This window comes from Corticium candelabrum, chromosome 1 (assembly GCF_963422355.1).
Source record: "Corticium candelabrum chromosome 1, ooCorCand1.1, whole genome shotgun sequence".
In the NCBI taxonomy this organism is placed as follows: domain Eukaryota; kingdom Metazoa; phylum Porifera; class Homoscleromorpha; order Homosclerophorida; family Plakinidae; genus Corticium; species Corticium candelabrum.
The window spans coordinates 6,888,420-6,904,538 of record NC_085085.1 but is presented as its reverse complement, the minus strand read 5'-3'; the positions used below and the strand labels follow the sequence as shown (position 1 = coordinate 6,904,538).

At 40.9% G+C, this 16,119-nt stretch overlaps 2 protein-coding genes and 1 long non-coding RNA gene across 3 annotated transcripts; 1 reads left to right on the top strand and 2 right to left on the bottom strand.

The window, feature by feature from the left end:
* The first annotated feature begins 2,837 nt into the window (after window positions 1–2,837).
* On the top strand, window positions 2,838–8,476 carry LOC134192456 (uncharacterized). Its single transcript, XM_062661197.1, has 5 exons — window positions 2,838–2,974; window positions 5,578–5,677; window positions 6,044–6,190; window positions 6,255–6,316; window positions 7,787–8,476. Exons 1-5 carry the CDS (start codon window positions 2,900–2,902, stop codon window positions 8,318–8,320), a joined length of 918 nt encoding a protein of 305 aa, XP_062517181.1. The 5' UTR covers window positions 2,838–2,899; the 3' UTR covers window positions 8,321–8,476.
* Window positions 8,477–9,232: 756 nt separating this feature from the next.
* LOC134192645 (uncharacterized) lies at window positions 9,233–10,749 on the bottom strand. The gene is made up of 2 exons (XM_062661395.1): window positions 10,283–10,749; window positions 9,233–9,708 (listed from the first exon to the last, which is right to left on the bottom strand). Exons 1-2 carry the CDS (start codon window positions 10,683–10,685, stop codon window positions 9,398–9,400), a joined length of 714 nt encoding a protein of 237 aa, XP_062517379.1. The 5' UTR covers window positions 10,686–10,749; the 3' UTR covers window positions 9,233–9,397.
* A 4,478-nt stretch (window positions 10,750–15,227) lies between these two features.
* LOC134195023 (uncharacterized) lies at window positions 15,228–15,760 on the bottom strand. Its single transcript, XR_009972284.1, has 2 exons — window positions 15,644–15,760; window positions 15,228–15,572 (listed from the first exon to the last, which is right to left on the bottom strand). It is a non-coding gene; the product is annotated as an uncharacterized LOC134195023 (long non-coding RNA).
* Window positions 15,761–16,119: the final 359 nt, after the last annotated feature.

Genomic DNA, 16,119 nt, shown 5'->3' with positions numbered 1-16,119 from the left:
GGTATGCCAGAAGAAACAATATCTGATAACATGCCATTCACAAGCAGAGAAATGCAAACCTTTGCCAATGAATGGGGATTCACCATTACAACCACAAGGCCGGGGTATCCTAAATCTAATGGCTTCGCAGAGAGGAACGTAAAACCATAAAAAACCTGTTCAGAAGGACACTTCATGATGGAGGAGACTCGTACCTGGCGCTCCTTAACCAAAGAAGCACCCCTATACCACAGCTGCAAGTGTCCCCAGGAGTGCTTAAGCCACAAATGCCTCGCGACGTATCGGAACAGCTGAACCAACTACAACGGCAGCAGAAGCACTATCATGATCAGGAAGCTTGACCAAGCAGAGAACTACACCCAGGTGAAGTGATCTGAGTGCAAAAGCGAACAGAATGGGAACCTGCAGAAGTGATAAAGCAGCACGACACTCTGCAGTGGTACGTGATAAAACACCAAGGCAAAGTTTTGTTTAGAAATAGATGACATCTAAACTTCTCACCGGAACCGCTCTTGGAACTTAGGGAGGGATTGGACTACGACTCGGACAACATTGACAACAACGATACCAGTCTAGGAGATCCATCAGACAGCGCAGAACAGGGACAGCAACTCCCAACCTTGCCAAAGAAGGTGACCAGATCGGGACGGGAGATCAAAAAACTGGGGCGACTGAAGGACTATGTTATTTATTAAAAGAAGAGAGATGTGACAGTAGTGACTCAATTTAAGACTTGGAGCATGCGTAGTACAAGGTATGCTAAAGCGCGGAACAGCGAGTAACTTTAGTAGCTGTGTTGAGTTGTGTTACTAGAGACTATAATACAACTGAAAACATTACATCAATGACATATTAATCACCAGAAAAACCGAAGAAGAATGATTAAGGAATCTAGAGCCTCGATGGTGGGGGGAGTCATTGTGTGTGTTATTGTAACAGTTTTCAATAAGTAGCTTTGAAAGATTTTATTTGACTTATGGAGAGACTAGTGGATTTTGATGTTTCAATTTGCATGGAAAGTGTTGGTATATACAGAGATTTGTAAGAAATATTTTAATCATACATTGAAGAATGACGCAAGGAAGTAAATGTTGACTGCTATTGTTAGCAGAAAGTTATAAACAGCAGTCTGACAGAACATGATTACAGGAACAGCATTGGGCATGTATTAATAGCTCACAGCACACATGTGCTTTGGGGGGGGCATAGGAGGGTGTCAGTCTGGTGTCTGTTTCTCTGTCTAATACAGTAACATGCTGTGTGACCTACCTGACTGCTAAGAGGTCGTTCAAACTTATCAACAATTTTATGAGCGTACAAAATGCAAAATTCTATAGTTTGACCATGGTTTTATCTATTAGAAGGTTGACGGGTGGTCTTCAACACTTCTGCATTAGTACAGTTCTTCCTCCATTCCAGTTGACCTCTCGAATGATGTCAGGTTGAGGTTTCAGGTCTTTCAAGTGGACAAAGATGAAGCATTGAGAAAGTCATGGTAGAGACAGCTGCTTTTTTTATGGACAGCTGCTGTTGTTCTAGAACAAAACCGGAATAGGCTGTCGCGGTTGTACATATTTGCAGAACTGCCAACTGTCTCGCATTGAGCATGATGAGACTCCCGCATTCTGACCATTGGTCGGCGTGCCTGTTCTGTGTAACCCTATCCTTAATTAACTAAGCTAGTTCATACTTGATATCCGGATATCAATGTCTATGTGCCAGCCCCTCTCTCCATCTGGCTCTTTCATACTTGATTGGTCACAATCAGTCTCTGGGTCACAATATTGACATAGGAGGAGTCGGTCAGGCAAAACTGTTTGAAAGTGGAAAAGGGAGAGGGGCTTGTCTATCCTAGACTACCAAGGAGTCGTATATTGCTGGAAAAGCGATTGAAGATAGCCAGAGAATCTAAAACATCCGAACTAGCAGCGACAATATTAATGTGTATATATATATATATATATATATATATATATATATATATATATATATATATATTACATTTGTTGCAGTTTGCTTATTTAAGGTGTACTGTAATTAATTAATTAATTAATGCCTTCTACTCCAACCGAGCATGCAAATATTTAAATTTTGATAATTGTATATTATTTATATATTATTCTGCATTTATTACAATATAAAATTTAATGATGGTAATGCTATTGTAGTCGTGTCAATTTTCTTAAACTTCCGAATTCTCCCGCATTTTTTTCCTCCAAACTCACGCATTTTGATTCAGTTAGGTTGGCAGGTCTGTATTTGCAAATCCCATACATACGAGTGACTAGTATGGGAACAATGCATGATGCAATTCCAGCCATGGAAAACAGAGAAATTAGCACGACTCATTTTCTACTGATCGACATTTTATAAAGTGTACAGAGACCCTAATCCTCTTCCCCCTAGCATGTGTTTGTATGCTCATGAAACTGTCAAACGACCTCTAAAAATTCTTGGTTTACAACATAGGTAAGTTTCAAATCATTCAAGCAGATGTTTAAATTGACTAAATTTTGCAAAGAAAGCTTCATATGCAGGTTAGTCTGAAAGGGGAATTTGATTAAGACAGCCCCTAATACAGATCCGCATTGCTACATGGACTCTTTACATACTCTAAAGATCGTTGAGACCCAGCTGCTGTCAATGATTATGCTTTGTGGCAAGGACAATAATTGCAGAATCAGCACTGAGGGTTGAGCACTTAGTGCTCTTATTTGTTAGCCTATTCAGGACAGTAAATTAGTGATGCTTGAAGCAGTAGGATGTGTTACATGTGATGTAAACAGCCATCACACGAAATTTCTATATCTCAGAAATGTTTCTTTCTTTGTAGTCTCACCTAATTTTGCTGAACCCTGGTGGTGAGCACTTGAGCTATGATGAGATCCCTCTGCCTCCAATGTACTTTACTGGAATTACTTTGTGGAGTGGACTTCTTGTCTTGTGGTTGATCAACTGGGCAGTGTATTGGAAGGTGAGTTGATTATATACTGTTGACAGTAGGCTGCAAGGTCATTTAGAGCAGATGTTGATTGTTTTAATTTTTCAGCTAGTTGTTAATTAACCAATGGTTAATGGTTATAATGCCCAAGTGCGCTAAACTTTAGTAATGCCTAGGGAGTTTGTTGCAATCAATCCCTTGTTTATGGAAGTCAGGTTACTGTAAATCCAGAAATTTCATACTCGTAAAGTTTAGTACTTCTGCGTATGAAGTAGTTCGTACACTTGTTATTTTAGTATAGGACATCAGTACTGTTCTGTAGCTAAATTCAAGTGCATCTATCTATAACTTTTAATATTCATGTTATTTTAGTACAACTAGGTATCTGTATGAATATAAGTAAACTTTCATGAATATGAAAATTTCTGGATTTACAGTACTTTGTGTATGCTGTGCAATATATGCATTATTATTTGTATTCTGGACAATACAGGAGTATACGAGAGTGACTTATTTTCCGCTATGAGTCCTCAGAAATGGGGCTTTGCAAATGCACGTGATTGAATGACTGAGTGAATAGCATACACACTTAAAAGGCATTGATTTACTTCCGGTCTGCATGACTGTGGGTATGTGAATCTGTGGATGTGCGACTATGAACGTGTTCACACTGACATCTGGACTAACTATGATTAGGCTAACTAAGAGCGTGTTCACACTGGGCCTAATCATGATTAGCTTGGCGTTAGTGCACACCACTCATTCACACCGGTCCTAATTGTGATTAGTGTGACGCCATTCTAATGTCGTAAAGAGTAGTATTACAACCACATTAGTGGCGTTAGTGGTTGCACGTGACTTTGGCACGTGAGGTAGTATACAAGAAGAGCATGCTGCTGAAGTTTCTGATGTGGTGTTGTATTTAAATATACAAAACACAGCAACAACATGGCGACACATACGGAGCCGCATGCAGCTGTATACTACGTACATGTAGTGAAGTGTACATGTGACAACTTCCTGCCGTCCCTGAAGGAGCTGCCAGAGAAAGCAAACTAAATGTTTCCCTCATTTCGATACCTAAAGCAATGGATTCGTCAAGACGATTTACGCGAATCTTGCCAGATATGACAGATGAAAACTGTCGAGACTAATTGCACTCATGTTCTCACGTGACGTACTAATCATAGTTAGCGGTGTGAACATGCTTGCGCTAATGTTGGCCTAGTCATAGTTAGCGTAGTCGTAGTTAGCGTAGTCATAGTTAGCGTAGTCATAGTTAGCGTAGTCATAGTTAGTGTAGTCATAGTTAGTCCAGGCGTCAGTGTGAACACGCTCTATGATTAGGCCAACACTGCTAACTATGATTAGTGGGCACATAAATGTAATTATCCTTGACAGTTTTTATCTGTCATATCTGGCAAGAATTTGTGTGAATTGTCTTGACGAATCCATTGCTTTAGGTTTTGAAGAGGGAACATTTGTTTGCTTTCTTTTGCAGCTCTTTCAGGAATGGCAGGAAGTTGTCGCATGTACACTTCACTACATTTGTAGTATACATCTGCATGTGCTTCCATATACGTTGCCATGTTGTTGCTGCATTTGTACGTTTAAACATACAACACCACATCAGAAACATTGGCGGCATGCTCTTCTTTTAGACTACGTCACGTGTAAAAGTCACGTGCAACCACTAATGCCACTAATGCGGTTGTAATGCTGCTCTCGATGGCGTTAGAATGGTGTTACACTAATCATGATTACGCCCGATGTGAACACGCTCTATGTCCTGTCACACTCAGGATGTGCCATACTTCAGTGAGGTCCAACTACGTACCATTACCAGTGTTTATGTTTTGTTGTACATGACAAACACAGGGAATGGACAAACCTCCAATTACAACTGTCAATGTTCATGAGAGAGTCTGTATCAGAACAGTCCAATTTCATGTTTTAATTATTGTGTCGTGTCAGAAATACAACAGAATACAATACAATCTGTCTGCAACGGCTAACATGAAATCAATTGTTTTTCTGACTTACTACATTATGTGGGAACCTAATATTGCATAATTAGGAATGACAGTTATGTCTCGTATGTGATAACTCTCAGTATGACGGTTATTACAAGTAGCACATTACAAGTACTACGTTTGGAAGCAAACGTCAATTTGTAATACTTTGCAACAACTCAATTGCAGGTTTCAAAGAGCTCATAGCTGTGGAAGTGAGGGTGAAAAGACAGCATCAGTTGCTAGTTACAAAACTGTGACTGATAACGCATGTTGTAAGGCTGCAGCTTTAGGATGCAATTAATCCTTTGCAAATTATGTGCAAAGTTTAGTTCTATGCATTGTTGGGACACATACACACACACCACGCATTATGCATCACACATCACACACACAGTGCTAATTTTGCCTAAAATTGGCTGTTGTCTTAAGATCTGATTGAAAAGGAAATTAGAACCAGGATATAACAACAGCTGTAAGCTTGTGCAGTTTATGTAAATGCTTCATGTGCTACTAGTAGCTGGTATCTCATCTTTTGCCGCATGTTTTGATTGACATCATACCATGTAGTTTTATGGCTGTATTTTATCTTTCTAACCCTTCACATCTGTTGTATTGTTGTAGTATTCAAATCCATTGCATCGTCTTTTATTTTTGGCACCATTCTTTAAAGCTGTTGTGCACTTGGTCCTTTACTTTAGATGGGAGATGATTTCACATACAGGTAGGATTAGCATGTATGTTACTGTGTTCATCTGTGTATTAGGTGAGGTTTCTGTGTTCCTATTTTGTTTGCATGCCAGGTTGTGCATCTCTCCTGTTTCCTGTCTCTATTTCCTTCTTTCAGTCTTCGTTTTTCTCCTTTTTTCCTGGTATTAATTCTATTCTTCTTCCTCTTTTTTTTCTTTCTCCTTTCTTACTTTCTGTCCTTAGAGTGTGTTGTTGTCTGTTTATCTGTCTGTCTGTCTGTCTGTCTGTCTCTCTGTCTGTCTGTCTGTCTGTTTGTATGTTTACTTGACTAGATGCTTTCATACAGCAATGGCCCTTTTGTTATGGTTGTGTGTTCGGGTCATTTGCTTTTACATTACAGGCTATGATAGTAACTTGTTGACAACGTTGAACTACCTCACTCGTAGCATGCAAGAGGCTCTTCTGTTTCTTTTAATAATGCTTGTATCAGATGGCTGGCATGTCACTCGCGTTAGCACCACCATTTACAGATGGCTGGGCATGGCTAGTGAGATTTCTTAGCACTTCCTTGTATTAACCAGTGGTACAGAACTTTGTACTGTTGTCTTTAGTGCTCTTTCTTGGACTTCTTGCATCTCTCTTGTGTTTTGAGTTGGTTCATCAGTACTTTCTAGTAAGTAATGTGGCTATGTGGCAGCCAAATGTTTAGTAGTCGTGATTTTGTGGTTTTGACGGCGACAAACAGACTGAAGTTGGATGAAATGTACAAATGGACTTGTAGGTAGAAATTGTAAATTTACGTAGTTGCTAGAATCATATCTAATAAATAAATTTTACAGACAGACAGATAAAATGATAAATACAACAAGGAAATGTTGACTAGAGGAACACCAAGAACCCTTTTTGTAATGGAGCATTTTGGTAGGTGGGCTAGAAAGTTTTTGTAAAAGCTTGTAGCCAAGTGGTAAGTGAATGAAGTTGGCAAACTCAACATTGGCTAGTTTGTAGATTTCTGGTGGAAATTAACCTAGTTAAAAATTCCAAAGGCCGTCATTAAGAAGCTGTCACTGCTTGACGATGGGAACATAAGAACCGTTCAGCAACCGGTTTTCAGCCATCGACTGGACTTTATTATTTTCATAGGGTTTAGTTTGCAATATTTGTATTTCACTGTAGCATTAGGTCTCATTGTATTTAATTAACATACCTATAGTAGGTGTGGATTTGTCAGCGATGTATTGTTTTAATAGTTTGCAAATATACATTTATAGCGATGTAGTTTTGATGTTTGCGAATATATGTGATTACAGACAGATGGGCAGGCAGAGGGACAGGCAGGTAGGTTGCTTTATTTAATTAAAGATGTTAATCAAAGACATTCATTTCTTTAAAAAAGACTTAAGAGTATGGTTTGACATGTAAGATTGAATGAAGTCTAGTGTGTGAAGCATTGCAGGCAGGCAGGCAGGAGACAAACAACTCAGATGAAATCTCTGATCTGGTTTACATTTCTAATACAAAAGGCAAGCAATTTACTGAGTTTAATGTAGAATGCATTGCTTAATTAATTCATGGTAAGTGTTCCTGTAGTCTGTATCATAGATGTTCTGATTGTCTTCCCTGGCATTGCATTGACTGAGAACTTTTTCCAGAGATATCTACAATGTGCTTGGTATAGGACACCAGTAACCTTCAATGTTACATTATCAGTTAGATTATAAGTAATCTGTACCTGCTTAGCCCAAAGTTCCAAAATTTTTGAATTTTATGAGTGAAATTTAGATTAGATGTATTGTTTGCAAGGCGTTGTTAAGACGTTTTGCCTCTCTAGTAAAATGGTCTAAACCTGCCTTTATAATGCACCATTTCTACACCAATGTTGTATCTATTTGTTTGTTTGGAGAGACTACATGAAGAGGTTGACAGGAGTGCGAGAAGAGTCATAAAGTGGATAAAGAAACTGACTGCTGGACGGATGCACATGTTGTAGGCGTACACTTTAATTAATACAAACAGGCAAATTACATTACAAGTTCTTCAAACGAACAAGCAATGGCACAGACAGACGAAATGGACTGTCAGCATTGTAGGCGCATAGTTTTGAATTTTGTATTTGTACGGTGCTCTCTTCTGCTATTTGTAGGCATTTGCAGTCTGCTGTTGCCTTTTTATGTTGTACAAGACTCTGAAATGGGCCACAAGCAATGTCGACTCGCTTGTGAAACAGCAGCGGCAAATATCTTCCTATGTGGTTCGTCTGGGACTAACCTACATCACAGAATATACAGTAGACGATTTACTGTTTGCCAAGACACGCTTGTACCGTCGCTATCGCACGTTTTGTATCTCATGGGCAGTCGCCAGTGTCTTGGGTATTACAGCAGTACTTTTTCTCACAGAAGAGACTTGGTTGCGGATATTATCAGTTGAAGTTCCAGAGGCTGTGATCATATCTGGAATTCTGGTTCTGTTTCGATTGCAGTGTTTCGAGCCTTACCAAAACATCAAGTTAAAAGCGCCTGAGACTAATTTTATAGTTATATTGGGTCCTGCTACTGATGATGATTATCGAGCTGTGTATATGGCTGAAGAGACTTGTCATATTGGATCAAGAAAAAATAGCAGATCGGGCAGTAGGAAGAGAAATAGCAGATATGTTGTAGAAACATCAGTTTAAATGCCTCTTTTAATTAAGGAACATAGAAACTATTGGATCAAATTTTAATAGAATTTAGAACTGTAATTGAGCAAGCGTTAATGTCTAGTTACTTGACAAACTGCAGTCAACTAGTATGTTTTTATCTTTCATTTAATTAATAGATGGGTAACACAAGCAGTGTGAGTATGTAATGGAGAGCCTGTTCATGTTATTATGTAGGCTGCACATACCGTTGTGTATGCATTCAACACTTGATCAACCCTACTGCAAGTACACCAAATGTTATTTAAGATTTCAGGAAGTCATGAGCAGTGTGCTCAGTCATGTACCCAGTGGCATACAGGCATTTGAACTTTCTTGAGATAAAACTGTCCTAAACTCCGGAATTCGGTCAATAGTGTGAATTACACTGGTAAACAGCGGCAGTGCCAGCTTTCCATAGTTGGGGCTAGACTGCCAGTTGACGAACTCAAGTTTTTATTAATTTGGACTGCTAGCCCATTGCATGATGCCTTTCATATATATATATATATATATATATATATATATATATATATATATATATATATATATTTGCTGTAGCCTATATTCCACCCTAGCCTATCACTGTTCAGCTCCTTATGCAAGTCATGTAGTATCAATTATTAATTAATGTCAAAATAGAGCTTATCCTGTTGGAGAATCCACCACACAACAAAGTTTCGGAGGGTCCGTGGGGCCCCATATGACGCCACTGTGGTAATTACCCACCTTCTGAGACTATCTGCGTTCACATGAAAGTGTGTGGACATGTTGGTTTGTGTGTTACCAGCACTTGCCCTGCGAGAAAATTGCATTAGAAATTTACTTCCGGCTCGTATACTTGTGGCAGTTGTTGCTTTACACTATGCATGTGCACGTAGTCTAGTCCTGCACTAAAGACATTTAGAATATGAAATCGCCAAATAGAATTCACCAATATACTGTTTAATTAAGTTAAAGGAAAACGACATAATAAAATTATTAAAACAAGTTAATTATTGAGTTAATACAATCAACAAAGACTAGCTAGTCTTGTAAAACAGCTAATGCTCAATTACCTGCCCGCAAGTGTTATCATTTAGGTGGCCAAACGTGCTTCACCAAACTGCGACTGAAAACATCTTCAGCCTGAGATCTGCAACCTGTGTCACACATTGCTCTAATCATTGCTGCTCGGGTTGCTTTGTCACCAAATTCACTAGTCCACATATTTAATGCTGCTACAGCTTGCATGAAACAATCACATATGTTATCCTTTTCTATTGCCCTTGTCTTGTTGATAAAATATGAAGCTGACAATTGCAACACAATCTTTTGCCAACAATGAGAAATATTCTTGGCTACATCCACAATGTCATCAGCTGTACATTTGCTGTTTGCCTTTTCTAAATAATATAAAATAACAATAAATTTGCAGTTCAATATGTTAATTATTTTACACACCAAGTGTCGTAGTTGGTTGACATCAAATCCACAACATTATGTTTAGCAGAAAAACTGTATTAACTAAACAATTTTTGCTAATGCAGTTTCTTCATTTACCAATTGCTGTATGTAGTGATGTTTATCCATTTTAAAACGCCACGTGGCATTTATATCTGGACACAATAGCACGCACCAGACGCTTGGCAATTTGTTCCACTTCTGTAATAATTAAAGTGGTACAGTACTGTATGTCTACTGATTGCAAAATCAACGTTACTAATAGAAATGCGCAAGCATGCTATCAACAAGCTGCACCAAACTGAGGATCGAGTCATGTTCACGCAGTATTACCATCGATCCCAGCACCCATGAAGCCTATTAATTAAAGCCAACTTTTGACTTGTGATCGATCACGTGATGCTAGGCATGCAGAGTGTAGATAACTAGAATTGCTAACACATATTCTGCTACACGTACCTGCAGAAAGACCCGCGAACGCAATCACTATTTAATATGTAAAACTCTCATAATTACCACGTCCTTGATGCGGCTGATCACGTGTTGTCGCCACACACCTGTCTGTGCTCGACTCGGCAGTTGGTTCTGCTATCTGCTGACAGTCAATGTTGTCTTCACTGTAAGAGCGAAGATGCTTCTCTACTTCACGTAATGTGGGATCTTTCGTTTGTAGCAAAACTTTGCAAAATGTATCAAACGATCCACAAGTTTGCTTTCGCAGCAATGCTAAAATCTCCAAAGCCAGCTCCGTTTCTGTCTTATCTGACTTGCTCAAACGTTCCTCCTCGTTTTCACTAATGAGGTTCGCACTGAAAAGTCGAGAAGATAGCAGATTTCTACGTGGACTTAGCTGCTCGGCCACAGACATTAGTTGTGGCTTTAACCGCGATTCCCATCTAGGATCTCTTCCTGTGGCCATACGTACAGACACAAAAACTGCTCATACGTGGTATCCACGACAAACTGACCAATCGTTACGTCTTTCCCCCGCCTTGTTATTCCCCGGATGTCAAAACTTTCGGCTGCTACCCAGGGGTGCTTTTCTTTTGCCTCTTCTGCTCTTCTGGAAGAGGCCAGAAGAGTCACGCGACCTCTTCTGGTCGTTTCTTTTGCTTCTCCCCCCTTCTTCTAGAGTGTTAGAAGAGTCACGAGACCTCTTCTGGCTCTTCTGGCCGAAAGGCGGAAGAGGCAGAAGAGAAGTCTCGTGACTTGTGAGACATGCGTATTAAAAACTCGCGTATCGATGGAGCCGTACGAGCGTCCTTCGCTTCCTTTGCTTTGGAAACCAAGTGGTCTTCCAGCAATATCAAGTCCCACAACTACAGCTGCTGCTAGTGGGTGTTCTCCAAGGACCCCCTTTGAGGCACCAGAAACGGAGACAACTGTTGTAGAACTCGCCTCTTCAAGTAGAGATCCAATTTCTTTAGTGAAAACCTTATTTCGCTAATTAATTTGCTAACACACTACTACAGCTACCGCTTCCGCGTCCATCACACTGCTAAACTATTAATGCGCATGCTCAGCTCTTCTAGGTCCTCTTCTGGTCATCTCTTTGACTTGGCTCTTCTGATCAGACTGCGCATGATCGACCTCTTCTGTTCTCTTCTGACACCTCTATTCCAGAAGAGCAGAAGAGGCAAAAGAAATGCACCCCAGTTGTTCTGTTGCTCATTAGTCTAGACTGTAGTTATTTTCTCATTATTGCCGAGCGTATAGCGAGGCTTCTAATCCGCGTCTAATACGGTTTTGGAGTTATGTATTCATCGGAACCTCGGACCTGCACAGCTTGATCGGCAGACTAGCTAACTAAGGGCCGGATCCAGAGGGGTTTAGGGGGTTCAGGGGTTGTAACCCCTCTTTTCCAGTAGGCGTGCTTCAATAATTTCATATAATTTCATTAGAAAAGAAAAGAAAATTAGTAATGCTATAAATAACTGCTACCAGGTGAACCCCCTCTTTCAAAAATTCTGGATCCAGCCCTGTAACTTCTCTCTGTATGCACGGTGTTCACCATCCTGCGGCAAAATATCCAATAATGGCACTATCTGCATGACCAGATCAGCTTGGACGAACCGCCCGCTTAGCCGTGAAGGTCCGCTTTCGATCCAATGTATTATATACTGACGCGTATAGTACGCAAAACGCGCCTTTAATTAAATTTGTATGCGCTCCTACTAGGTCAAATTATCTCTATTATTTTCATGCAGTCCCTACATTTCTCGTCATTTCTATATAACATGTTTTTAATTGTAGTGTCTACATATCTAAAGAAAAGTGCTCCCTGCATGGACGCAGCCGTATGATTGTTTGTTCCCTATGTGGTCGCAAACCGCTATCTGCTCCTTTTCACTCCTAGAGCACGCGACCTTTTTTACTTCGAAAAGCAACTGGTGCTCTTGCATGACGGTGGCTGATTTCTTGTACTTTGCTTTTATCTGGCGTTCGTCTGTAGGTCGTAACGTCACAAAATATCTGTTCCTCATGCGCTCGCAAACCGCTGCAATTTTGCGCTCCACCTTTAGCTAGCACGCAGCCTTTTCTCACTTTGAAATATGGTGTCGTTCGCGGTAGTCTGCAGGTCCTCTGCATCTATGCGTTCGTCTGTAGTTTGCAAAAGTTGACATTGCAGCAGGAAAGAGACAACGAAGCTGCTGGCCGGCTTGAAGCACATGCAGCAAATGTGCCCGTCGACGGATCGCGAAAGCTTCTTCTAAATCAGGACTGTCGAAACAGCTTCAAGCGAACGCTTGGTCACGTATACAGGGTTACATATTATCCGGTATTTTGTGTTTTCTCCGCCCAATAAGCGAATTGTATGATGCCCCAATTATCTAGACGCGGGAATTTGTGTTAATTAACATAAGTTGCCCAAGTGAAGAATGGGCTAATCAGCTAATATATATATATATATATATATATATATATATATATATATATATATATATATATATGCAGTACTGGACAAAAGTTTTAGAACGCCCTCAGCTTTTCAACTATTTGAAGATATTCAATCCACAAAAAGAATAGGGGCCTTCAAAATGACCCACAAGCATACAAAACTGATTCTAGATGAGTTGGTGTATGAATAAGACATCTAATACTTGGTACTACCACCATGTGCAGCAATAACAGCAGCGCAATGTCTAGGCATAGAGTCAACTAGATTCTAGGTTATGTCACTGTCTCCCAGGTGCTAAAGATGGTATCTTTCAACTCCTCTATGTTCTTGCAAGGATGCTTTTCCAACTGGGACTTAACTTCATCCCATAGATGCTCTATGGGATTGAGATCCGCAGACTGAGGTGGCCAAGGGTAAATCAGACTAATGCCTTGTCTTTCAAACCACGCTATTGTCCTTCGAGCAGTGTAACAGGTTGCTCATCTTGTTGGAAAAGGAAATCCTCGCCACAGAGCCTTCTACCATCGTCCTTCAAACTGTTTGAAATAAGTCTGACATACTTGGCAGAATCCAACCGACCATCAACGACTTTCAAGCTCCCAACAACATTTGTCGACATGCAGCCCCACCCCTGGATCTTTCCTCCACCAAACTTCACAGTAGACGTAATGCAATCTGAGTGGTACCGTTTACCTTTCCTTTGTCTCACCCACTCTCTCCTACTCAGAATCAGTTCGAAGATGGATTCATCCGACCATAAGACCTTGCTCCATTGCTCGGGCGTCCAGTTCCTTCTATCCTTGCACCAAGCAAGCCTCTTCTTTTTGTGAACTGCGGTAAGGAGAGGTTTCTTAGCTGCCACGCATCCTCTCAAGCCATAGACATTCAGTCTCCTCCTGACAGTGCGAGTTGACATCTGTGAGCCCGTGGCGTCTTGAAACGACCTTTTCAAAGATCGAGATGTTGCCCTTCTGTCGGACATAGACAGGCGATACAAGAGACGATCTTCTCGGTCAGTTGAGCAGCGAGGGCCCCCGGATCTTTGTCTGTCACTGACAGTTCCGGTTGCCGCTTTCTTCTTTAGTATCTCGTGGATCGCGCAAAGACTTATTCTAAGCCTCGTTGAATCTGTCGAAAGCTGTAGCCTTCATCTCTCAGACTCACTACCGTGGCTCTTTGCTCAACAGACAGGTTCCGTCTTTTGGGCATTTGACGGGAAGAGGCCGATACGAGCAATACCCCGTATGTAAAGCTCGGGGTCCCGTCAACATTTCGTATCATTTGCGCATAACAACTAGTTCGTACAAGTGAGTGCGCAAGAGAGCAAATGCATAGCAACCGAGGGTGTCATGGCTTCCTCCATAGCAACTACGCGACCTCTACATGCTTACTATCGCAAGCAAGGACATTTACGTATTTTCCAGCATTTTCAATGTGTTAACTCCAGTTTTTCAGAGTTGAGGTTTTACATTTGCAGCAGTTGCAATTGAACGGAAGCCCCACTTTAGCTCTATAAATAAATCTCGAGTGAAATGGCAAGAACCTGAGGGTGTTAAAACTTTTGTCCAGTACTGTATATATATATATATATATATATATATATATATATATATATAGAACTAACTACCAAATTCTACACTACGCTACGGTGGGTATATCCCAACTATCAATGTCCTGTACTTCAAGTTGAATTCTTCTGAACAACATCCTTGCATTGTATTTCCACAACTGTACCGAAAGTTGTTGCGTCAAATTCTGGAAAGCTTGATGGAATCGAATTCCGCTGACAGCTGAAGTTTTAGATGCAATAGCTTTTAACGTTTTAATGCTGAACGGAGACCAGAAACCCAATGTTTCCAATACCAAGGGGTAAAAAAGACCACCTGTTGCCAGAACGTTTGCTTCGTGACGTGTGTCCTTCTGTTCTTCACCTGCTTCAGCTGCTGCCCCAGCCCTTACTGCTGCTTTTGTCACGTACAATGGCTTGAAGTACAGGACATTGATAGTTGGGATATACCCACCGTAGCGTAGTGTAGAATTTGGTAGTTAGTTCTGTTTAAATGTAAAAGTAAAAATATATATATAAAATAAAAAAAAATATATATATATATATATATATATAATTCGAAGGGCTAAAAGGTAACATGTATGTGACATCATACGCACCACCCACTTCTGAAGCGGCAGGCTACGGGCCTGTAGCCTGAAACCTCTAGTGTGCACATCAAATTGACAATCACATTCCAATGGATTTCCATTCACGTCACTCCGAGACGTGACCGCAAGTGGCCGCCCGACCCTATACTAAACTCTTTTAGTCTAGACAGAGTACAAACAAGACAGCGACGTGTTCGAACAATCACTAGCTAGGAATGTCGTGTAGCTTACATGCTACTGTCTTCAAGGAATACATGTTGGTTTAGAGCGATGACTGATTACGGAATACGGCTGTCTATATTTACACGGCTCTGTTCGGTCAATCGATTTCGTTGTGTCCGGACGCGCGTCCTTCCACGTATGTGTGTACAACTAGAGAATGCATGCCGTAACATGGACCTGCCATTCGATGATTCATACATGTACCAAGAACATTCACAAACAGAGGCCAACGAAACTGCTAATTGCTATTACATCTTGCTAGGAAGTATTACGCTCAGCGGATGCGAGTCCTCTAGAGTTCCAGATGCCACAGTCTAGCACTCTCAATCGTCACTAGCTAGCGGCGCGCGTAGCAGCATGTGCAATAACGACGACATACTATACAGCAGGTGTCCGTGTGTGTGTGATCCAGGTGCTGCTTTTCTGGTGACTCGTTGGACAAGTCATTAGCGGGCATGGACCAAGACAGCGAGGACAGAGCAAAGCAGATGAATAACACCACAACAAGACGAGCCATGACTCGAGTATCTAGAATCCACATTCGAACTTAGATCTTTAGCGCACAAGCTGCCTTACAACAGCATGGGAATCTCACGTACCTTGATGGGACACTGGTACCAGACTGTTTTGTAAAGATGGGGAGATGAGAGCGTCGAGATGCCCGTCTCTACAACTGAGTACAGAATCCTGTATATATCAACATATACTATGTACATGTCTAGAGACGAGCACGTGTTGCCTATTAGAGCTGCATTAATTAAATAATTGCCGAGCGTAGCGAGGCTTCTAATCTGGGTCGAACGACAGAAATGGGCGTGGTCCTATATGGCTTTCCATTTAGCTTTTGGTGTGTGTGTGTGTGTGTGTGTGTGTGTGTGTGTGTGTGTGTGTGTGTGTGTGTGTGTGTGTGTTGGCGGAGTAGAAATTGAATACAGGAAAGAGGGAAGTCTGTACATGAACTACAGAGTCAAAGCTCAAGGAACTAGTGTCATTAAAGCTGCTATGTATGCTGATGATTGAGCTTTAATTGGGAAGACCTCGGGTGAACTACAAAAGTTAGTAGACAGTCTACATG